Source organism: Notamacropus eugenii, chromosome 2 (genome assembly GCF_028372415.1).
Source record: "Notamacropus eugenii isolate mMacEug1 chromosome 2, mMacEug1.pri_v2, whole genome shotgun sequence".
In the NCBI taxonomy this organism is placed as follows: domain Eukaryota; kingdom Metazoa; phylum Chordata; class Mammalia; order Diprotodontia; family Macropodidae; genus Notamacropus; species Notamacropus eugenii.
The window spans coordinates 347678819-347704204 of record NC_092873.1 but is presented as its reverse complement, the minus strand read 5'-3'; the positions used below and the strand labels follow the sequence as shown (position 1 = coordinate 347704204).

Sequence of the window (25386 nt, the reverse complement as noted above, 5' to 3'; positions counted from 1 at the left end):
CTTAAATCACAAGACTTTTTTTTTTTTAATTAGACAAGACTTCAGAGAATACCTACTCTAATCCCTTTATTTCACAGAGGAGCAAACTGAATTCAGAGAGATTAAGTGATTTGCCCAAAGTCACATAGCTAATTGGGAACAGAACCAGAACCAGAATCTAGGTTTCCTGATTTTCCCCATCCAGTATTCTTCATTTATTTTATACATTTTCATTTTATTTTAAATCTTCATTTTATATTATACTGCCTCTCAGACAATGAAAACAAAATTTAACTGTTCTCTTATTTGCTGAAAATACTGAATGTTATGTTAACTTCCAACTCCTCAGTAGTACTTGACCCTGGCAAAAAGCATTATGACACAATAGATAGAGAGGTAGACTTGAAGACAGAAAGACTTCAGTGTGACTCTTGTTTCAGATACTGTGTCATTCACAGGCCAGTCACTTAACCCCCTGAGCCTCAGTTTCTTTATTTGTAAAAGGGGTAGCAGTAACATCTACCCTATAGAATTGTTATAAGGACCAAAAGAGAATATAAAGTGCTTAAACAAACGTTAAAGTGACATACAAATGTGAACTGTTGTGATGATCATGATTAAGAGCTACTACTGAAATTTTATTTTACTGTTAAAGATGGCAAACTCTTGAGTGCAAGGACTATGTCTCACTTATCTTCTCTTTCCCTTCATGCCCAGCATAGGGTAAATGCTTAAAAAATTGCCAGTGAACTGAATAATGATAGTAGCAGCAAGCAGCTCCTAGTTACATAGTGCTTTGCAGCATTCCCAGCTCTCTCCTTTCAGTAACTATGGGGCAGTGAATAAAAAGATCAGAAAATCAAGGATTCATAGTCTGGAGGTCATCCTACCAAGTACCCTCAGCAAAGATACTATTATTCCCCTGTTAGAGGAGAGGATATTGACAAAAGGAGGTTAAAGTGGCCTGGTCGATGACTCACATATGCCTCAGATGTGACAGAGCTGGAATATGACCATAAATCAGATGTCCTTTCCACTGCACCACACTGGTTCAGATATGTAGGCTATAAATGAATGTAGGCTATAAACCCCTTGAAATGATCTTTCTTTGAAAGGATATATATTTACATATAGAGTGAAAATCAATTACAAAAAAATCACATTAAAGAAATATTAGGAGAGAAATATGTATTTCTTCCAATTAAAATGTTTTCATTCATTTTTTATCATCACAGTTCTTTGTCTATATTACTTTCATTGCTGTTCTCGTCTTCCTGATCTTACTGCAATATATCATTAATACTGCATTTCCTTCCTATACTGGTTGTAATTTCAACATCGTTACAGAATCACAGAATTTTAGCCTCTTCGAAAGCATCTAGTCCAATCCTATAATTTTACAAATGAAGAAACTCATGCCCAAAGAGATCCAAGAGTCGTGCCTAAGATTACAAAGTTAATGGTAGAAGTACATCAAGATACTGATTGGATTATTAGAGTTATACACATGGGAAAGTAGGAATTAAAATGAAGCAGATAAGAAAAGAGGCAAAATACATGGAATTGGCTTCCTTTATTCCCTTCAGGTTCTTTTTAACCAGTCAGGACAAAAAGTATTATAGCACAATAGACAGAAGTGGACTTGAAGACAGAAAGACTTGAAATTGACTCTTGTTTAAGATCCCGTATGACCTCAGGCCAGTCACTTAATCCTCTGAGTCTCAGTTTCTTTATCTGTAAAAGGGCTAATAGTAGCACCTGCCTTACAGAGTTGTCATGAGGCAAGCTAGGCACAATGTGAAAACTGCATCCATTGTGCCCAATAGTGACTTTGAGCCTTCACCATAACATCCATTCATTCACTGACAACCACTTATTAAGCCTCTAAAAGTAGTATACTCCTTATATTAAAGTGCTTTACTACTATACTCTAATAATAGCAAAGTTTTCATAAAAGTTTTCACAAAACTAGCTAGAAGCTAGAGTTGATACAAAGATGACTTAAGACACTGGTCCTTGTGCTTATGGGGGAAGAAGGGGGTAATAAAACCACACAAATAATACAACATTATGTTATGAGAAATATTAATAAGAAACTGTAAAAGTTTCTCCCTTTTCCTAATTTCTTCTTTAGTTTATTCCCTTTCTCTCCTATGTCTTCACTGTCTTAGACAAAACAAAATAGCCCAAACCTCCAACCAGGCCCAAAGTTTATTTATTTATTTTTTAGTCCCTGTTTGACCCTTGAGGACATTAAGGTGGTGAAGGGACAGTGATTTCACCCCTGCCCCTTAGAACTATAAAGCAGAACAGAACATAATAGGAGCATAAGAAAGGTATGAAAGGCTATTTGATATCAAAGAAAGGAAAGATCATTCCTGACCTGGGGAAAAGGAGCTGAGTGAAAGATTAACTAAGGAGGCGGCATGTGAACTGGGATTTTTAAAGTCTCAAAAGGTGAATACAGGCTAGGGAAGGAGGCATCCTAGGCTCAGGGAACTGAGTGAGCAAAGGCATATTGGTGAGAATGTTCAAGGGAGAGCATTGCGATAAACACAAATCAACTGACATCACAAAATAAATACATCTGGGCTATGGAGAACAGAATTTTCTTGCGTTAAAATTATATGTATTGCATTACGTCATTGGTGACTCCCTGTCTTTCTTCAGACATTAATGATCTACTATTTTAAAAATCAGAGGTAAAACAGTGTTTAAAATCCCAATTGCTCACATTTCGATAATCTAAAAAAAGGTATGATCTCTAGACTCATCTCATAACAATCAGTTCACTAGGCAATCAATGGGCACCACTTGTTTTGCCACCTATTTTTCCCTATGGTTCTATTGGTTTTTTCTTTAGGCATTTAAAAATTCTGTTGTATGCATATTTAAGACTGATATTACTTAATCTTACCTATCCTCAAATAGCTTTACATCCTGTGTATATTCATCCTTCCTTCTCCTAGTTTATGGGATACCCTCCCCCTGCTGCCAACCTTTTCTGACATGTCCCCACTGTGATAAACAGCTTCTCTTTCTTCTTCACTTAATAATGAGTTAGCATTTATATAGAGTTTTGAGGTTCACAAAGCACTTTGTATAAGTTATCTTATTTGAGCCTCAAGACAACCCTATGAGGTAGGTCTACTATTATCCCCATTTAACAGATGAAGAGGCTGAGAGAGGATTTTGTGACTTGCCTAGGGTCACACTAATAGTGTTTAAGGGAAGATTGGAAATCGGATCTTCCTAACTGAAAGGCCACTGTGTCACCACCTGCCTTTACAAAGACGGTATTTTCCCTGTTTAACTCTTTTAACTATGTCTATTTTTATAGTTTCCTGATTTTAGGTAACGATTGCTGCAGCTGCTTTTTTGGGGAATCGGTTGAGTTATAATTTATTCTTCTCCAAACCTTCACCTTAATTCTATGTGTATACTTCAAAAGTACTCCTTTTAAACAGAATATCGTTCAATTTTACTTTCTAATTCATTCTGCCATCTTCTCTACACTCATGATTATGATTGTTAGGTGTGCTTTTTCTTTTAGTTTGTCTAATTACAGTATTTCTTCCCTTTGTCCTCCCATCCCTCTCTTTTTAAAAAGAAAGTTGTGAAAAATAGGGAGTTGAATCAACACTAGCTATCTATAATTGAATTATATTTGAATTATAATGGAATATAATTATTACTTTGTCCTTTTTGCCTAGCCCAGACTTAATTTACTAGGTTTTTTACTCTTTTATTCTTCTTTTAACACTCCTCTCTATAATTTATTCTTTATAGATGAAATTTATTTAGTTTGTGACAAATGTACCCTCTCTCTGAAACCACACTTTTTTTTTCTATCCCTGTCTATTTCCTTGTCAATTCTAATCTATTTCCATACTAAAGTCTGTGTTCAACCTTCTTTCTCCTAGTTCATATATGAATGAGATTCATGAGATATTCACCCTCCCATACTACCACTTCTATATCTGTGTATTAATATGATGTGCCCCTATTATGAGGAATATTAAAAGCTTTTCCCCCTTCTGAATTTCTCTTGATGTAAGTACGTAATCAGAGTGAAGGCCTTCCAAACTGAACAAGTACAGTTACAGTAGTTACCTTTCTAGGCTTCTCTTATGTCCTATGTTTATATTTCAAAGATTCTACCCTGCTTTGGTTTTCTCAACAAGAAGGGTTGAAAGTCCTTTAATCTGTTAAGGCTCCATTTCCCTATTTCCCAGCCCTGAAGAATTATAGTTTTCAGGATCAGTTATTATTAGTTTTAGGCTTTGGTTTTTTTTTTTTGCATTTTAATATATAATTTTCCATTTGGCTCACACAAGGCAAATGCTCACTTGCAGGTCAGAAGTAGCAATACAAGGACATCTCAAGGTCTCTCCAAAGAAGAAACTGTAAGGCACTGGCACAGGACCACCCAGCATGGTGTGCCTGCATCAAAGAAGATACTGCGCTTTATAAGTCAGGTAGAATTTCAGTAGCTCAAAAAAAAATATGAGATGTGCAAATTTAAAGCCATCTCCATTCTAAATGTTTACATGGACTATTTATTTGTGCCTGACCTGTGGTAGAGCCTTCTGAGCTCATATTGGTCTGATCAGTCACACTCAGAAACACTGTACTTTGATCCTAACACAATGATGCTATTTTAGTCCTTTCCATGAATGAAAGATAACAACCGTATAAAATTCCAAGATTTCCTTTCTCTTCAAGAAGTTAAGTTTTCTGTGATACTTATTGTGATTTGTTGCTACTTGATCTTTTTCTTCCCAGGTGCTTGCTATGTTGTCTTTTTTTTAATTTGACCAGAAAACTCTGGATTTTGAATATGCTATTTCAATCGTTTTTCAAATTATTTTCCTCCTAGGAAGTGTTCAGTAGACTCTTTCAATTTTCTTGTGGCCCTTTGGTCATAACAGTTCTGAACACGTTTCTTGAATTATGCCATTAAGGTTTTATTTTTGTTTAATCATGGTTTTCCATTAGTCTAATGATTCTTAAATTACCTCTTCTAATCCCATTTTCCTTTTTGATTAGTAGAGATCTCCCTTGTTCTAATTTTTCAGAATTTTGACTTTGTTCAAGAATTTCTTGTTGCCTCATTGAATCACTGAGTTATATTTGCTCCATTTCATCCTTTCAGGTATCAACTGCATGGGTAAGATTGCTTATTTTTTATTCTAAGTTTTTTATTTTCTTACCAAGTATTCCAATTTCATTAGGGGCTAATCTTTTCTTTTTTTTTCCTGAAGTTCTGCTCATGATTATTTTATAATTATTTCTTTCCTAGGGGACTTTATCTTGGGGTTCTTTCAATTCATTATATTTCTTCATTGTAGCAGAGCTGCTCTTCCCACCCCTTCTCCCCCATTTGTTCTTGAATACCACTCCATATCTTGGATTAGAACTTTTTCCAGGGCCAGGATCTGCCCTCTTCAGAACTGCTAGAGGGGGTGGGTAGGTCCAGGTATTTTCTGATGTTGTATCAGGGCTGTCCTGCTCCTTCCCTTCAATTCTTGGATAGGTGGCTAAATGAGTCTAGGCTCTGTTTTCTTCTTCAGTCTTGACCTGGAATCTCAATCCCAGCCTATGGCCTGGAAGTGTTTTAGCTTTAGCCTACTGCCACAGCCTGTAAGTTCTATTTTCTGGCACTGGCCTTAGGTATTTCTTGTGTAGTCACCCAGGAGATTCATGGTTCAGATCTCAGGCCCTGGATTGTGCAAGTTTCAAGCTGCACTCCTAAGGCATTCTCAGACCCTAGATGAGCTGGCATAGGTCATTTCCCTGTGCAATCACCTACCTAGGTCCATGGCTTCAGGTTTCTGTTCCAATCTGCCCCTCCAGGAGATAGTATTAGCTTCAGGATGGTTTCCTAATATATCTCTCAACACTCAGGTATACTGACCTTGGCCCAATTTCCTTATGCAATTCCCAAACAGGAGGTCTGTACCCCTGAAGTAGCAGCCTATGTTTCAGTACCTATCTCCTTGAACTATTTTATAAAAATTGATTTTCCATTTCAAATTCTCTCTGTCCTTTCAGTCCCTCCCCTCCCCATTGAGAAGGCAAGAAATTTGATATCCACTCTACATTCACGAAGTCATGAAAAATATTTCCACCCTAGTCATGTTTGAGAAAGAAAAAAAGCAAGAAAAATAAAGTGAAAGAAAATACGCTTCAATCTGCACTCAGAGTTCATCAGTTTTCTCCTGTCATAGATGCGACTTGACAGATCATAAACCATGGAAAGCAGAATTTTCTGATGTTAAAGACATGGGCATATGTGAAAAGTAACACCAAAAATATTACATATGCTTTACAACACAGCATTCCATGCTCTAGTTTGTTGCCCACTTTGTTAATCTCTAATCCTGACTCCAGTTATAAATAATCTTTACAATGGGTGCTGTCTTACTCTGTAAGGTTAACAATTCCCTGAAAACAAGACAAGTGTCTTCTAAACTATACCACTGTTCACCAGAACCTTTCACTGGTGTATCTTACTTACATTTTTATATGTGAAAATCCAGATTAATCAAGCCAACAAACTAATACTGTTTATAAAAGGATCCATCAAAGATCATTATAAATAAGTAACATAAATGCTTCTCAACTATGATTCTATTTTAAAATGTAATTTCCGTGTAACTTTTTAAAGGTATACACATTTAACAGATACAGTGTATAAAGTAAGGTACCTAACATCAATATGTATATATAGAGAGAGAATGTAGTGAATACTTGATTATTACAGTCACTTAATTCATATGCTGATAAATCATTCCCCTTCTATTTCCAAGTTGGAAAGTTAAGTCATTAAGTATTCAACATCACTCATCATTTTTCCAACAAAACAATTGTCTTAAATGCAAAACAGTTACTATATCAACGATAACACTTGCAAGTTTATCTGGCAAAATGTCTGATCTTCTTTCCTAAAGTGGAGATATAGCTTATTGTGTCATAATGAAGTCATTAGCCATGGTTAATTCTGAACAGATAAAGAGATATTCCTGTGCAAGTCTGCACAATCTTCATTCTTCCATCATCTATTTATTTCACTAAAACCACCGAAAGTAGGGAGAGACTACTCCATATTAGTTAAGACTTGTTCATGTTTCCAAAGTAAAACTGCTTTACAATATTTCTTTTTAAAAACCCACTTAGTATTTTATTTCCTCTCAAATGCATATAAAACATTTTTTAAATATTATTTTTAAAACTCTGATTTCCAAATTCTCTCCCTTCCTCCCCCTCCTCCACTGAGAAGACAAGCAGTTCAGTACAGGTTATACATATGGAGACATGCAAAACATTTCCATATTAGTAATGCTGTGAAAGAAAAATAGACCCAAAAGAAGCCTCAAGAAAAATAAAGTAAAAAAGCATGCTTCAATTTGTATTCAGACACCATGAATTCTTTTCCTGAGGATGACCAGCATTTCCCATCACAAGCCCTTCAGAGTTGTCTTGGATCTTTGTATTGTTGAGAAGGGCTAAGTTATTCATAGCTGATCATCTTACAATGTTGCTGCTACTTTATACACAGTACATTTCACTTTGCATCAGCTCATGTCAGTTTTTCCAAGTTTTTCTGAGAGCATCCTGCTCATCACTTCTTATAGCATAACTGTATTCCACCATAATCACGTGCCACAATTTGTTCAGTCATTCCCTAACTGATGGGCAGCCCCTCAATTTCTAATTCTTTGCCACCAGAAAAAAAGCTGCTATAAATATTTTTGTACATATATGTCCTTTTCCTTTTTGGTTTTTTCTCTCTTTTGGAATACAGATCTAGTAGTGATATTGCTAGGTTAAAGGGTATGCATGATTTTATAGCCCTTTGGGCATAGTTCCAAATTGCTCTACAGAATGGTTGAATTTGTTCACAACTCTGCCAACAGTGCATTAATGATTCATTTTTCCCATATCCCCTGCAATATTTGTCATTTTCTTTTTCTTTCCTATTAGCAAATCTAATAGGTACCAAGTAGAATTGTCTTAATTTGCATTTCTCCAACCAATAGCGAGTCAGAACATTTTTCCTATGACTATAGACAGCTTTGATTACTTCATCTGAAAACTTCATAACTTTTGATTATTTACTGATTGGGGAATGGCTGTTGTTTTTATAAATCTGACTCAGTTCTTTATATATTTGAGAAATGAGGCCTTTGTCAGAGAAACCTGCTTGAAAACTGAAAAACTGCATTTCCCTCCATCCTACTGCCCCTCCCTCCCTGTTTATTCTACTCTCTCTCTCCTTTCATCCCATTCCTCCTTGAAAGCGTTTTGCTTCTAACTACCTCCTCCCTTCTATCTTCAACCTCCACTTCTCCTATCCCCTTCCCCTCCTAGTTTCCTGTAAAGTAAGACAGATTTCTATACCCAATTGAATGTGTATGTCATTCCTTCTCTGAGCCAATTCTGATGAGAGTAAGGTTCACTCACTGCCCCTCTCCTCTCCCCTCTTCCCCTCCACTGTAAAAGTTTTTTCTTGCCTCTTTTATGTGAGATAATTTACCCCATTCTACCTCTTCCTTTCTCTTTCTCCCAGTACATTCCTCTCTTACCCCTTAATTTTATTCTTCTCTCACCCCTTAGTATTATTTGTGATATTTCTTAAGCAGTGCATAAAAGGCAACTTGGCTTAAGAGAGAATATTGATATCACAATAAAATCCAAGGAGAGGGAAGAAAAATCCATACCATGAAGCATTTTTTTTTTTTTTTTTGCACTTCTTGGCTACATCTGAACATCACCATTGCTGGAAGCATTTTCCTAACGGTTCACACTGTTCCCAGCCCTCTGGTCATATCCACACATATCACTTTCTAAAGTAACGCTTTCTGTTTGAGAAAACTGAGAGGGGGAAAAAAGGCTATTCTTTTAACAATTTTGCAAATTAGCTAAAAAAGCAATGATCAACATATAGGCTTAAAAAGTGATACTACCATGAAGTTACATGATCCTACTAGGAAGAATGGATAATCATTCTGTCATATTCAAATGACTTAAGCAGAGACAACATTCTCCACAAGTGATACCATTATACCATGTTACATATACACGTATGGCTTGAAATTTAATGAATCTATCTTCATTAGAGTGGGAAGCTGCTGTTTCAGTCTTGCAGAGTTTCTTTTTTAAGTACTATAGTTTATCAAAGACAAGGGGAGAGGTGAACTAAGAAAGAAGCTAATGGAGTAGGAATGAAAGAAAAAAAGTCATATACTCTCATATTCAGTTAAGAGGTATTTCAAGATATACCCAGCCTTCCCATATGTACAAACATATTTACAGCAGCACTTTATATTGTAGCAAAGAACTGGAAACAAAGTGGATGCCAATCAGGTGAGGAATGGCTTAACAAATTATGGTATATGAATGTATTAGAATATTGCTGCACTATAAGAAATGATAAAAAAGTCATATTTAGATAAACCTGGGAAGCTCTATGAACTTATGAAGAGTGAAATGAGCAGACCAAGACAACAACGTATATGAATACAATAATGTAAGGCAGAACAACGATGAACATTTTAAGAACTCTGATCAGTGCAATTACCAATCACAACTCCAAAATACTGACGAAGCACACTTTCCAACTCTTGGTAGAGAGGTGACAGACCAGATGTACAGAATGAGACATACATTTTCAGACATGGCCAATGTGTAGATTTGTTTGCCTGATTACACTTATCTGATTTGAAGGAGGATTTTTACTTAGTAAGGGGAGTCAGCGTTACTGAGGGGAGAGAAGGTAGGTCGTGATATCCTCCCCACTTCCATGAAAAAATTGAAAATGAAACATTTAAACAATACACAAGAGAGAACAGAAGAAAACTGAGAAGGTGCAACAGACAAGCAGGACAATTCTGGTGCTATCGTGCTCAATTTCATTTACATTTAAAAACTACACAACAGAAGTTCAGTTACACTCCTCCTTCTTCTGTTCTTTGTATACTGAAATGTTCACGCACATATTGATGTTTGCTCAGTTCATAATAAAAGAGAAAATTAAAAAATAGATTTACCCATCATTGGCTTCTTTACCTAAGTACCCTTTCCTTCTCAACATTAAAGACTAAAGCTTTCATCTTTTTAAACTGAAAGAACATGTCTTTCCTTCCCACTCCACATCCCGCCCCTCCTTCATTTTAATAAACCTGCAAAAATTTGAAAAGTCCCAGTTTCTAGTATAGGAGATGGTCCAGGAACATCACTGAAGTCTCAGAGCCTCTCCCTGCTCAGCTGGACATTTCCTAACACTGGACAAATTGTACCTCCAGCTCAGCGAGAGTGCACAGCAATGGTCTTTCACCCTCCAAGCTGATTGTTAGCTTTTCAGAGGAATCAGCAGGGAAGCACATGTGAACCCTCTGGTGATGGTGAGCATGCCCTGCCTTGTGGGGCTCTGCATGTAGATGAAGCCGGCTCTCAGGCCAGCTGAGCTGCCCTGTTTCATTCTCAGAGAAGCCCTTTTCTCCGGCTTGGCTCCCTGCTGGGACAGCCCTTTTCAACCTTTCTATCCCCCCTCAATCTCTTCTCCTGCAGAACACAGAGAAACTTGATTAGAATAAAGACCTAGGGAACACGTTTTATTTTCCCCCGTTCAATCCATTTTAGAAAAGCTTTTAATTGGTTTTAAAAAGATGCTAAACAAAATGTGATGATGTTTTTCAGTCTTCATGATCTACGCACTCTACTTTTTATATTCTCAAGGGGACACCAAACCAATCATTAAGTTCTTTATGGAGCTAAATTTGACACAAATCTACTCAACTCTAGGTTCACACAAGTCCCAAGTATTTGTTTAGCAAAATTTAAACTATAAAGAACATTATCTTAGTGACACGGGTCTGACATTCATTTTTAGACCTGCCATGGAAGTGCAAAACCCCCAGACAATTACACAGGAGAATAGGAGGGTTTGTGAGTTCGCTTTAGTGAGCCAATTTACAATGCAGGGGGACAGGAGTGGGGGTAGGGAGTATCTTGATACACAACACAGCTCCCCTGAAGTAATTGTCTTGCTTGGGCATGTGCACACATGATTTTTCTGGGTAGAATCATACTGTATGTAAAATTAAGGCTTCTGTGTGGCTTATTATTACTGGATTGCATATCAGGGCAATTAAATTCTTTTTTTAGAAGAAATGCCTACAGCTGAGCTGCTTATTGCCAAATTTCTTACCAATGACACTTGACAGTTCCCTGTTTCTATAGTTTTGCCAAACTTCCAAAGTCATACACCCTTAATATTTCACTGAAGAAATCCACCTGAAAAACCTTCCTGATAATGGCTTGGAAAAGAAAACGTTTCTATTTTTCAATGACAAAAATTTTTGACATACGATCTGCCTGAAAGAGTCTCCTTACTTTCACAGAAAGTAAGTTTACACTAAGTTTGAAAGCATGTTAGAACCCAGGATAATATTTTTATTTGGGGAATTATAGGCCACCCAGAAATAATGCAACTATTCAATTCTCTTTTCCCATATCCAAATATAAAAAAGAAGCATCTTACCTGGAAGCCTAGGTTCCAATCACCAAATTCTGATTAAGAGTAGGATGACTGTGCTTTAAAAGACTTTAATGCCATTTACTATTTACTAGAGTACTGTATTTCAGCCCCCTTCCGTTACTTAATCACCATCATACATCAGCACCTTTACAATTCCTTAAAAAAAATTCTGACTTATTACAATTCACAATTGTTGCCTTTCAGTTTTGTCCCAAATTACATCAGATGCATTAAATGTGCATCCCTTCCAACATCTGAGAGGCTTATGTGGTCCCACTTCTTTCTGAATCCTCCCGTGCTAAATGTTCCCACTCACCAACCCTCCAAACATCACAAGGGCCCTCATTCATTCATCACTTATTAGATGCCTACTACGGTCACTGTGCTACGGTGTACACAAGAAGAATGCGGCAATCCTACCCTAAAATAGCTTACGATCATGTACACATGTAAGTAGTTTACTTTTTGCTCTGGTCCAATTTAAAGTGTGTATTCTCTTTCTACAGGTTTACCTCCATCAGCGCTGTCTGAGGCTGATTACAACAACTATTTCCAAATTTGGAGTATGTTAAGTTTAATTTCCTTTGTACAAAATATAACACAGAGTAAAAATGTATAACTAAAAATATTGTGATGAGGGACTTCTGTGCAAAATGGTGGCTCTTTTGTGCTACTTCCAGAACAAATTTCACCAACAATCCTTGGTGGTTAGAAATGTGTGTACCCTGGATAGTCCATCTTCCTGAAACCACCAAACTAAGGCTGCAGGAGGAAAAATGAATCTCAGAAAGGATTTTTTAGGGATGGAAGATTGGTAAAGACTGATTTTTCATCTTGGTAACTTTAGATTTATGTGAACATTAGAAGAAACAGGGAATGGAAATTTGTATATTCCCTTCTCCAACCTAAGACCTGACAGAAGCTAAAATTCTAATTATTAAGTTTACAGAAGGATGATAAAAACTCCAAAGTCTTCATAAATTATGTTCCTTTACACTATAATACTGAATATAATCTAAATCTCAATTATTAGATTAATAATTAGATATATCAGATTAACATTAAATTTTTCTATGTTACACAGATTAAGTCCAGCCTCAGATAAAAGATTAAATCATTCTTATTCTCAAACACTGATATTATGTTTTTAAGTCGGCACTTTAAAACTTTTATATTTGGCTTCTTACCACCATATCTTTAAGGTTGCAGGATGAAAAAAAGCTTGCTTACTTTGCCAATCAAGTGAATTTGTATTTTGTGACATAAGCAATCAGGCTCCAGCAAATTCTACATTTTAATATTTCTAACTCACTCCTATAAGTATGTTGGAAGATGGATGATTTTGGTAGCATAATAAGTTCTAACATATGTGAGTAAAATACGTAAGCATTCTAATTAAAATCTGGACTATATTCATGCTTCCCAAACACCTTTCCAAGTCAGTAAAGGATCAGAAAACCAACACTTCGATATAAATATAAATTACTTTTTAAAATACTTTTATGAAATAATTCCAAGCTTTTCCAAAACACAAACTTTCAGAAAGTTCAATATAAAAGTGAATGAGAATGGCTAGGTGTTTGTGTCCAAACTATTTTAGGCCCAAAGCATGATACCTCTCATAAGCCCCAAACATAACAAGAGAAATGGTGGGAGAATTCCTTTTTCTTCATTTAAAAAATGATTTCAAATTTATAAGCCAACAGATAAATAAAAGGCTCTGATAGATAAATCTGAAAGATTAAATTACTGGAAAGGTCTATAGAAGAAGACTCCACTTATGGAGATGCTCAAGAAAACAGAAAACTGTTTCAGACCCGGTTTTAAGTTCTGACTCTGACACTTACTAGATATGTGACCATTCAACGAACATCTCAGTGCCCCCCAGGCAATCCTCTAAAATAGTAAATTAAAGAGAAACTGCTGATCTATACTAGTGTAGGGAGTTTCCATACTTGGAGTTCTGGACTTTCCACACTGATTGAAATCACAGTTCAGTAGTAAAAAAACAAAACAAAAAACTCCCTAAAACTTTAACTTCACTCAGCAACAGTGCAGCAATATGTATGCCTTTTATAAAACACTAGTGAGTATCTCCAATACTTATTGATTTTGTTAAAACTGATTTTTACCTGAGGTGGTGCCTTCTTCAGTAATACGAGAAGGGCCTGCAATACTAGATTGGAAAATCGAGGTCCAATTGGGACATAATCTAAAAGACAAAAATGTATGTTTGTGGATTAAAAACACATATGTATAGATTAAGAGTTGAGATTTTTATTTATCAACAAGTATACACATGCTAAGCAAGTCAAATATCCCAAAAAGCAAGGCACTGTACCACATGAATATGAAGTGATGAGATGGTTAGCCTAGAAAAGATTTATAATGGTGAGGACATCATAGCTATCTTGTACTTGAAGGGCCATCACCATCTATAAGAGCCTGGTTCTGTTTGGTCCCAGAAGCAGAATGAGGTGCAGTTCATGAAAGTATCAAGGGTATATTTAGGCTCAATGTGAAGAAAAATGTTCTAACAATTAAAACTGCTTCAAATTAGAATGGGAAGCCTAAGATTTCCCACGAAGGGAGGTCTTTAGGCAGAGGCTAGATGAGATTCTGAGTCAAGTGCAGACTAGACTTGACCTCTGAGACTCCTTTCAATTCTAAGATTCTGTGACTTTGATTTTATTAAGCGGTTTTGAGGAATTAGCAAAAATTCTAAGAATTCAGTTCCATGCATGTAGAATAAAAATTAAAATGAAGGAATAATATAAAATACAGTAAGATAAATAATCAAGAAACACTTATTAAACACTTGCTAAATATTATTTAAATCAATTACTATGTATTTTGTGCATAAGATATTCTATGTAACTAAATAAAAGGAGAGACAGGAATTTGGCCAACATTACCTATCTATTTAACACCTTAAGCAGGGGTGGGGAACCTGTGGCCTCCAAGGTCCTTGCGTGTGACCTTTTGATTGAATCCAAATTTTACATCACAATCCTTTTGTTCTGTGAAGTTTAGATTCGGTCAAAGGGCCACACTTGAGGACCTAGAGGGCCACACGGGCTTTGTGGCTGCAGGTTCTCTATGCAATGTGCAAACCCCCTCCCTTCCTTCCCACCCTCCCATTAAGATTTACCCACTAGTAAAGCTAAGAGAAAGAACTGTAGTAATGTGCAGCCTGAGAAGGTTCTTCTTTTTATTAGAATGAGGTTAAAATAATTGCTCAGTGCTTACAAATATGCTTTATTAGTACTGTTGTTATTTAAAGGACATTGTATTTAATTCCCATTGACTTGTTTTTAACTTTTCTGTATTACGTGTACAATCAATTTCTCCCTCGTACCTAAGAACTATGTAAATATGCAAGTCTTCAGGGGCATATTTGGCACCATCTCCCCAGTTTACTTGTTGGGAGAAAGTAGAACAGGAATAATAGCTAGAGTGTGACAGAATGGGCCATCTACCTTAATGTGGTCTGCTACAAGAGGAAACCAAGGAGAGCATGGCCACAGAGCCAGCACATAAAGAGCAATGGCAGTGCAGGTGAACGTGACATATTGGGGCAACTGTTACAAGTCCTAATTTGCTCTTTAGGGAGGACGGGGATGGGATATGGGCTTCCCTGCTGCAACCCATCTTTTAGAGAATAATTCAGAAAGGCAATAAGCAGAATGTGAGGTGGCTGTGCTACCTGATAATGAAGACAGACCCACCAGTCCATAAATTCCATCCATCATCACTGACAAAAGCCCCACGCACATTTTACACACTCCACTCAAGCTACATGTTTTGGTACTTTTCCCCCTCCATGGCTCCAGGGTGGTCATAAGCCCCAGAGTGAGGATTGTAGAGGTCTAAGGAAATGGCAGAGTGCAGGATGACAGCAGCCAGACCAGGGCAGCCCAGATGCTCAGAATCCCCATCAGGCTACGGCACATATCTAAATGGAAAAACACTACTAACTTGATAATCCAACTCCAACCTCTCTTTCTAGTGTCAGTGGTCACATTCTATGACCCAGTTAGAATGGCTTTGTCTCTGTCCCTCACATGACCCTCCAGGTTCCACCTCCACACTTGTGTACTGGTTGGCCCTCTTGCCTTCAAGGTACTCCATCACTTGTCTCATAAAATCCTCCCTTCCTTCAAGATGAAGCTCAAGCGGCAACTTCTAATTCCTTCCAACAGCTAGCGCCCTATTTTGTAATTATTTTGTGTGTATATGTACAAAAATAAAGTAGTTACAAAAACCCACACAGCACATAATGCCTCCCTGCCCCAATCCCTCCACACGTATCTTGACTGTCTTCCCCATGGAGATGTAAGCTTCTTAGAACCAGAATATTTCATTCTTTGCATTGTATCCCTAGCACCTAGCAGAGTGCATGGTACACAGTAGGCACTTAATAAACACTCGACTGGATGACTTTAGATTAAGAGATATGGATTTTAATCTTGATCAAAAATTAAAAGCTTGAGTTATCTTAGAGGTCAGTTAGCCCAATCCCTCCTATTACAGATGAAGAAACTGAGGTAAGGCGACTTGCTGAAGCTTCCATAGTAGGTGGCAGAGCCAAAATTGGATCCTTTGTTTCCAAAGCCAGTGCTGTTTCCACTACATCTCATCAAAAAAAAAATATTTCAACAGACCTACTAAATTTATGAATATTCACTATTCATTTTTATAATAAAAAATATTAGTTACACTGTACCACACACACACACACACACACACACACACACACACACACACACACACACACCAATGCATAACTCACCTAAAAGTCTCTCAATGTCATCTACAACCACACAGCTGAGCTGGGATTTATATGCATCATCAAAGATCTGTAAGAGAGCAAAACCACTTATCATTTTCCTGAGCCTCCTAATTATGACAAATCCCAACCAAATGAACTTTAGTTATTATTATTATTTAACAAAGCCTAAAGAAAGTATAGCAAAACCTCATTAATTCACACCACACTTATTTGGAATTTCAGAATCCTATAATGTTAAACTTGACATCACTTAGTCTAATCCCCTTATTTTATGGATTAGGAAACTGAGGCCCAGGGAGGGAAGTTGGCTTGACCAAAATGTCTCTAGTTAACAAAAGAGTTTCTACTAGATTCCAGACTTGCTAATTATTCCAATGCTCCTTTCAATATGTCACAACCAATGTGTAATTTTCTAGGTAGATCTGAAGTTCATCTTTTATATCATCACAAAGTCAGTCTACCAATTCTGATCCTATTACCTCTGAAATATTTCTGACATCTGTCCCTTCTTTTCTATTACCATTTGGATCATAGTATTTTAATATGTAGGGAACTTATAAGGCATTTAATCCAACTCCTTGTTTTACACAGAAGGAACTGAGGCCCTCCAGGGTAAAGTGTCATCCCTGATCACACAGGTCATAGGGTTCAGAAGGATTCAAATTCAAGGTTCTGACTACAAATTCAAGGATCTTTCCACCACACCACCCTTCTGTTTCCCCCTCACTCACATTTTTACCCAACCTATTATAAAAGGCTGCTAAGTGACCTCTCAAGTTCCCATATATTCTACATATCATTAGCAGGCAATCCAGCTCTGGTTTTTCCCTAGTTTCAAAATGAAACTGCAGTTTACAGACATTTCCAATTGCCAGTCTGATAATTCCATTTTGATATCCTCTTACCACTTCAAACTGAACCTGTCTAAAATTGAACTCACTTCCTCGCTCCATCCCTAAAGAGCTTTCTTCCTAATTTCCACAAATGTACCTTGTTATTAGCTATCAATTCTCTCAGTTACTCAGGCAGAAAACCACAAAATCATTTTTGATTTGGGGAACTGCTAGATTTTTGATGGCTGCAAGATCCTCTAGTTCAATCTCTTTTTAGAGATGAACTGAGGGCCACAGAAATGAACTGGCATGTCTGAGGTCAGATAGGCAAGATATATCTGTTGTGTTTCTTCAGTTGTTTCAGTCACATCTGACTTTCTATGACCCTATTTGGGATTTCCTTGGCAAAGATACTAAAGTGGTTTGCCATTTCCTTCTCCAGCTCATTTTACAGGTGAGGAAACTGAGGCAAACAGGGTTAAGTGACTTGCTCAGGGCTACACAGCTAAGGGTCTGAGGGCAGATTTGAACTCAGGTCTTCCTGACTCCAGACCTGGTGCTCTATCCACTGCACTACTAACTTGCCCTTCATGCATGTTATATAACGTTTCTCAAAACCAGTAAGAAAGGGGCACAACAAAGAGATCAGACTGCTTTCTCTTGAGGAGATTTTCTTCCTTTACATGGGGCAGCAAACAATTTGCCATTTGGGCAGGTTAACATCGACAGTCTAAGGGAAGGGGTCAACCACTTGGGGTATTTGGGGTAAAAGACACAAGTCCCCAGGGCAGAGTCCACTGAGAAAGGAAGTAAATGAGAGGTCAGATAAGAAGTGAGAGGAGGAAGAAGACAATTAATTCAACTCAATCAACATTTATTAAGTACCTGGAGCATTTACCAAGGTAGGTGCTGAGAGAAAATATAATCTAGAGATCGAAGGCTGAGAGCTGGAAGAAACTATAGAGATTATCTAGTCCAATCTTCGCATTTTACAAATGAGGAACCTGAAGCCCAAAGAAATAATATGGTGCCTACTCATAAAGTTTACAGTCTACTGAGGAATATGATAAAAAATCTGAATAATAATAATATAAAGTTTTAAGTGACAATTGCACAAAAAAATTCAAGCAAAGTGCTCAATGAAGGTTGAGGAAAGTGAGCCATAAGAAATATGCATTTATTATTGTGGTTGCCATTTCAGTTGTGTCCAATTCTTTCTAGGCAAAGATGCTGGTGTGATCCACCATTTCCTTTTCCAGCTCATTTTACAGATGAGGAAACTGAGGCAGGCAGGGTTAAGTGACTTGCCCAGGGTCACACAAGTAATAAGTGTCTGAGGCCAGATTTGAACTCAGGAAAATGAATTTTCTTGACTTCAGGACTGGCAGTCTGTGCACTATGGCGTCACCTAGCTGCCCTGTTAAGCACTATGTGCTAAGAACTGTGTTATGTATATTGGAAACACAAAAAATGAAATCATGTCTTCTCAAAAAGCTTACATTCTATCAAGGGAGATACATATACTTAATGTACATATACAAGTATACATATATATAAGCATATATAGAATAAATGTATATGTAATATATATTAAATACAAGGTAATTAAATATAAGTTAATAATTATAAAAAAAGTTAATAATTAAATGTTAGGGAGGGAGAACACTTGCAGTAGGGGGAGATCAGTAAAGGTTTCCTCTAGAAAGTGGTGTTTGAGCTGCATCTTGAAGAAAGGAATTGTGTGAAGTAGAGATGAGTGCACTCCAGGCATGGGGGATGGTTTGGGCAAAGGCTTGGACATGGGAGATAAAGTACCATGTGAGGAAAAACAAGAAGACCAGTTTGGCTGGATTGTAGAATATGGGAAAGGGAATAACATATAACAAGGTTGATAAGATAGACTGGGGCCAGGTTGTGAAGTGCTTTAAAAGCCAAATAGAGAAGATTATGTCTTATTCTAGAAGCAACAGGGAGGCTCTGGAGTTTTACTGAGTAGGAGTAATGGGATCAGAGCTTTGATCTAGGAAAATCCTTCTGGCAGAAGTGTAGAAGCTACATTGGAGTGGGAATGTCTGGGAAATCAGGTAAGAAGCTACTGCAATCAAACACTCAAGCCAAGAGGCAACGAGGGCCTGAACTAGAGCAGTGGCTGTATGAGAAGGGCTCAAGGTAGAAGAAATGCTGTGGAAGTAGAAATGGAAAGATATGACAACCGATGGAATATATGGAATGAGAGCAATCAGATAATGTCAAGGTTAAGAAACTTGAAGGCTAGAGGAATGCTGGTGCCTTTGAAGAAATAGAAAAGTCTAAAGAGTAATGTGTGTTCGTCCTTTGTTGCCATGCCATCAGAGAAATAATGAGATCACTTGCACTTGACTTTGTTTTGAGTGAGGGAGGGCTGTGCAGGTCACCAGCCTCACTTCTCCTTCAGAGCCATCTGAGTCCAGTGACCAGATATTCATCAGGATGACTGGAGATGACCCAGGATGAGGCAGTTGGGGTTAAGTGACTTGCCCAAGGTCATACAGCTAGTGAGTGTCAAGTGTACATGCACCCAGAAAGAGGAAGGTCTGGTTCTCTTCTCATTCTTCTCACCTGAGGCAGGAGAGGACATAGGGTATCCAGAACTGGTAGGCTTTGGGGGTGAAGGGAGATAAATCCTGTTTTGGACATGTTACATTTGGGATATCTCCAAAATCATCTGAAATGTACCAGAGGCAGATGGTCATGTGGGACTGAAGTGCAGAAAAGAGACTGGGGCTGGATATACAGATTTATTTATCATCTTAATAGAGAACATAATTGAACTCATGGGAGCTTGTGATGTTACTAAGAAAGAGTGTTGAGAAAAGAAAGTCCAGAACAGAATCTTGGGAAACACTCACAATTCAGGAATACATCATAAGATCCTATTTCTTGAGCTGGAAGGAACCTCAGAGGTCATTTAACCCAATTCCCTCATTTTACAGATGAGGAAATTGACAGCAATAGGAGACTAGAAGTCATACAGCTAGGAGTAAAACCAGGGAAGAATTCTGTCACAAAAACCCATAGGAGAAAAAAAATTTTTTTAGTGGGAGAAGGGGAAGGCAGTGATATTTGAGCTGAGATTCAAAGATTGGATAGGAATTTCACAGGTAGAGGAGTAAGAGGTGGGCATTCTTGGCAAAGGGAACATGAGGAAAGACTGGAAAGGGAAGGGGGCAGGTGAATGCAGGGACAAGTAGTGTGGCTTGGTTGGAGGGTGGAGCATTGTGAGATAAAGCTGGAAAAGCAGCTTGGTAATGGTACTTATAATGGTAGTCTGTTGGGATTTGATGAAAACAGACACAGCTCAAGCTTAAAGGAACTTAAAGGGAACTTACCCAGTTATAATTTATTGATATTAAAACAAAGGACACAGGGAATACATATGCCATTCTATGACATCTTTCATCTAATCAACTCTACTAGGATGATAAACTGACAGGCACATTGGAGTTTACACTATGTTAGACCCAAGAGGACAAAGGGAGGTAGGAAGCCCTGTGCAAATACACCAGTGTCAGGTAAGCATCCAGAGTAAACTAAGTAAGAATATGCCTGGGGGGTTGGTAAAATTCCTTTGGTGTTTAGTAGTTGCTCTTTTGGATTCATTAGTCATTCTAACTATTCCTGTCGACTAGTTCCCCGCCTCCTTCTGAAGACAGGGGCTTAATTTAAGGGAACTGATGGTAGCACCAAATCATGGGAATGCCTGCATGTCAAACTAAAGAGTTTGAATCTGAATCACAAAGACAACAGATTCCATGGCCTTTTGGCCATAATACTGATCCCTTTGGTACCAAAAGTAATAAGAAGCATGTATGTATAAGCACTCTGTAATAAGGATGATGAATTTGTAGCAATGGAACACTTGTGAAGCAGCCCTGTCAAAGTTCTTTGTACCATGCTGCTCTTTGAGAGGAAAAAAAGGGAAAGAAATAAACCTTTATAATAGTACCTATTCAAGGGCCAGGCACTACACTAAGTACTTTTACAAATACTACCTCATTTGATCCTCACAACAACCCTGGGAGGTAGGTGCTATTATTATCCCCATTATACAGTTGAGGAAAGTCAGGCAGACAGAGGGTAAGTGATTTGCCTAGGGTCTGTGTCTGAGGCTGAATTTGAACTAAGGTGTTCCTGACTTCAGGTCCAGTGCTCTATCCACTGTGCTACCAGCTGCCTCAGAAAGAAAGAGCAGAGGAGTATACTTATATAGTATAATTTATATGGTGTCTGAAGAAAAAAAAACTTTTTTTCTTTTTTGCTGAAGAAAGGAAAATATCTTTCAAAATTCTACTGAAGGCTTTGATGCAAATCTATGTTTCCCTCCACTGGGCTCTCATCATTCCTATAGATTTGAACTATAACACTATTTCTAGGATATTGCCTCAGCTATACAAGTTTCTGGAATCTAAAATCAACTTCAGGGCAGGCAGAACTCAAGGACTGTGCTCAGAACCCTTATCGGCTTACTTAGATCATATAATTCACATAGCAATAAACTGCACATCAGTGGTTCTACTGGAGTGCTTAGCATCCCAGAAGAAAAAAGCTTCAGCTAGCAATACAGCGCACCAGCAGTAATTTCTCAAGGCCCATAGCTAAAAGAAGTGCTAATGGGAGAGAAGCCTGGCTCTCGAACCATCTCAACAACCTCCTGACTTTGACAATAAAGATGTTGTCTGCCTTGCAACTTGATCTGATTTCCATATAACTATGAGAGCATGAAAAACACTGCATCTACTCGTCTTCAGAGGCTCATTTCCTCAGGTAGGATTTCAGTGACTTGACAGTCTCTGAGTAGAGTCATACATGCATCGTTTTTAGTCTCTCTCTTAACAGTCACATGCTTACTCTCCTTTTTAACAGAACTGAAGATTGTTTTTTGGATATAGTATTTAATATGCTTCCCCCAGTGGTATGCTAGAGCTGGTTCGAACCAGTTCCAGAGAGCTGGTTGTTAAATTTTTAATGTGAGCATTTACAACTCAGAAACTGGCAAAAGCTACAAATTGGGGCTTGATTTATTGCTTGTTGGCTATTTAGACTTCAGATTAGTATAGAAGAAAAGGTTAATAATGCAGATTAAACTTAAAAGTGTATCCTCCATAGCACCCCTGCCCCCATAAGACAATTGTTAAACACTTATCAACACAACCCTGTGTCCTTTCCTTGGGATTTGTGGACCTGCTCCAACACAGACTTCACGATTATATTCCATCCTTTCAATATTTCCCTCTAGTATGCCCAGCCTTTTCCTTCCACTGGATTTTTTTTGCCCTGGACTCCAGCAGAAGCCAAACAAAGAAAACACTCACACTCCACTAACTGGAAAGTGATAAGAGATTAGTTGCCAGGCTAAAGGCCTAAGAGGCATTTAAAGACTAAGCCAGGAAAGCCACTGCAATTTTATGTGAATTGACTTAGGAAAAGAAAGAGGCATAAGAAAGGAAACTAAAATACCAGTGTCAGAGGGCTGAGAATTTGGGACCCAGCATTCTAAAAATTACCATTACTGATGGGACACATACCATGAGTTCAACAATTGCTCAATGACTGAGCAAAGAGTAAAGTAACCAAATGAAAATATCAATGGGTAAAATGATGTCATGGGAAAAACAAACAACAAAAGCAGTGGAGAAGTCAGAAGACCTGGCTCCACCACTGACTCCTGTGGCCTCGTGTCACTCACAAGCTTTCTGAGCCCCAGCTTCCCCACTCATTGAACAAGAGCCACATTGGGTTTGCACTCTTTACAACATCCACCTACTCTGTGCCTACTCTGCAACTGAATGTTGTGAAGGGCTGCTCGGATCCACTACCAAGTATGTTGCATGATCTCTACGGGGCCCTCCCGGTTGCATGCCAGTCCTTTCTTTCTGGAGAGGGCAATATAGAGCTTTAAATGGTTTCTCTTCCAAAGCTACCTTTATCTCCTCACACTTCCCCTCTCACCTTAATTACTGAAAAGACTGAGGCCATTTGTCACAAGCTCCTTCTCATCTCCAGCTCTACATTTCAAATCATCTCCATATCATTCCCAGCTTTCTCCTTCTCTATTTCAGTCATAGAGCAAGAAATGCCCCTTCTTGCAAATTCCTCTACTTGTACACTGGATATCTCACCCCCCCATTAGGAGCTGGCCCCTTTTGTTATTCCCGCTCTCCAATTTTAATTTTTATCCACTACACTGCTTCTTTCCCTGAGGCACCTAAGCATTGCTAGAATTAGAAAGCTGGGACTGGTGAGTCAAGAAGATCTAGTTTGAATTCACTTTCAGATACTTACTAGCTGTGTGATCCTGGGCAAGTCACTCCACTTCTGTCTGCCTGAGTTTCTTCAACTGTAAAGTGGGGGTAGTAATACCTTCCTCCCAGGGGTGTTGTGAGGATCAAATGAGAGAATATCTGTAAAGTGCTTAGCACAGTGCCTGGCACAGAGTAGGCACCTGACAAATCCCTCTCTCCTTCCCTCCCTTCCTTCCTGGGAAGCAACAACCATGTCCAGACCTTCTCCCCATCCCTCAAAACCTTCACTTAACCCACTATCCCTTCAGGCTCTCATTTTGTGTCTCTCCTTTTCACTGACAAATTCCTAGCAAAGTTATTTACATTCTTTGCTCCTACCCTCACTTTTTTACCTCCATTCACTTCTCCTCCCTTTGTAATACGTCTTCTGATTTTATTACTCAAATACAAATCTTCCCTTCAAGTTTGCCAGTTATCTTTTTCTAAAAATAAAATTTTATTGATATTTTTTGCTTGCAAATCACTTAAATATCTCCTCCAGTCTGTATACTTCCTGACCTTTGCAGCATTTGACACTGTTGGCCTCTTTCTTGTAGGTTTTGGGATACAGTTTTATTCTTATGCAGTCTGTCTTATCTCATTAACTCCCATGGTTTTCACTAGTATCCCCATGTAGAAGACTTTCAGATTTATATATCCAGTCCCCAGCCTCTCTCTTGAATTCTAGCCTTACATAACCAACTTCCTATTGGATATATCCAAGTGGATGCCCCATAATCAGTTCAAAGTCAACTTTTTCAAAACAGAAGTCATCATCTCTCTCTGCCACCTCCCCCCAAACTATCTCTTAAGTTCACTAGTTTAGTGAGGGCAACATTCAGTGACTCAGTTTCACCACATCAAAGTTAGCTTTGACTCTATCCTCTTACTCACCCCTCATACTGTATTACTCTCAATGCTTGACACATATTAGGTGTTTAATAAAAGCTTGTTGACTGCTAAATCTTGTCCATTTTGCCTCCACACTATACCAAGACAATATATCCCCTGCTCTTCACTCACTCCACAACCACTCTAATTCAGTACGTTATCCTTCCTGCGTGACAGTAACAGCTTGCTACTTTGCACTCAATCTTTCCCCTTTCTAATCCATCCCCCCAAAACCCAACTGCCAAACGGGCATTCTTCAAGAATGGGTCTGTATGCACTGGGTTAAAATTCAAATTTCTCTCTTTAATTTTTTTTCATATTTCATTTTTTCCAATTACACGGAAAAACATTTTTAAACATTTGTTTTTAAAAATTTTGAGTTCCAAATTCTTTCATGCCTTTTAAAGTTCTTCACAATCTGGTTCAAACCTACCTTTCTAGACTTATTGTATACAACTCCCTCCATGCCTCCTTTCCCCTGTTCCACTGCACATTCCAGCCTAACTGGCCTACTTGCCATCCATCACAGAAGGTTTTCTCTCTCTCTTCTACCTCTACCTTATGAAGTCATGGATTCCTTTAGATATTAGCTAGAGTATCACCTCCTATAGGAAGCCTATCCTGCTCCCCTCCAGTTGCTAATGCTCTCCTCTTGGAAATCTACTTTGTATCTTTTTTGTAGTTCATTTTCTGTGTGCTTGTTTTCCCCAAAGAATATAAGTTCTTCCAAGGCAGAGACTCAGTGCCTAGTACAGAGCAGGCACTTAATACTTGCTGGAAGGAGGTAGGGGATGAGGGCAAGATGGAGGAGTATAGCAAAGCAACTCAGCTGAACTCTCCCAAAATTCCCTTCCAAACAACTTTAAAATAATGCCTTAAATTAAATTCTGGAGTGGCAAAGTGAACAAAGGATCTAGATAAGCCATTTTTCCAGCCAAAAACAATTTAAGAAATGAACAGGAGGTCTGTGACTGGGATTTGGCTGGGAGCATAGCACAGACTGCGGCAACACAAGAGTGGAGCCTTGGA

At 38.1% G+C, this 25386-nt stretch overlaps 1 protein-coding gene across 2 annotated transcripts in view; it reads right to left on the bottom strand.

Annotated features, from left to right (window-relative positions):
- NSF (N-ethylmaleimide sensitive factor, vesicle fusing ATPase) overlaps nt 1-25386 on the bottom strand; it is a 209903-nt gene that overhangs the window by 32880 nt on the left and 151637 nt on the right. For both annotated transcript variants that reach the window (XM_072645938.1, XM_072645939.1), the window contains 2 exons: nt 16314-16380; nt 13654-13733 (listed from right to left, as the gene is read on the bottom strand). In XM_072645938.1, the coding sequence (XP_072502039.1) occupies nt 13654-13733; nt 16314-16380 (147 nt within the window). The remainder of the gene's footprint in view (nt 1-13653; nt 13734-16313; nt 16381-25386) is intronic.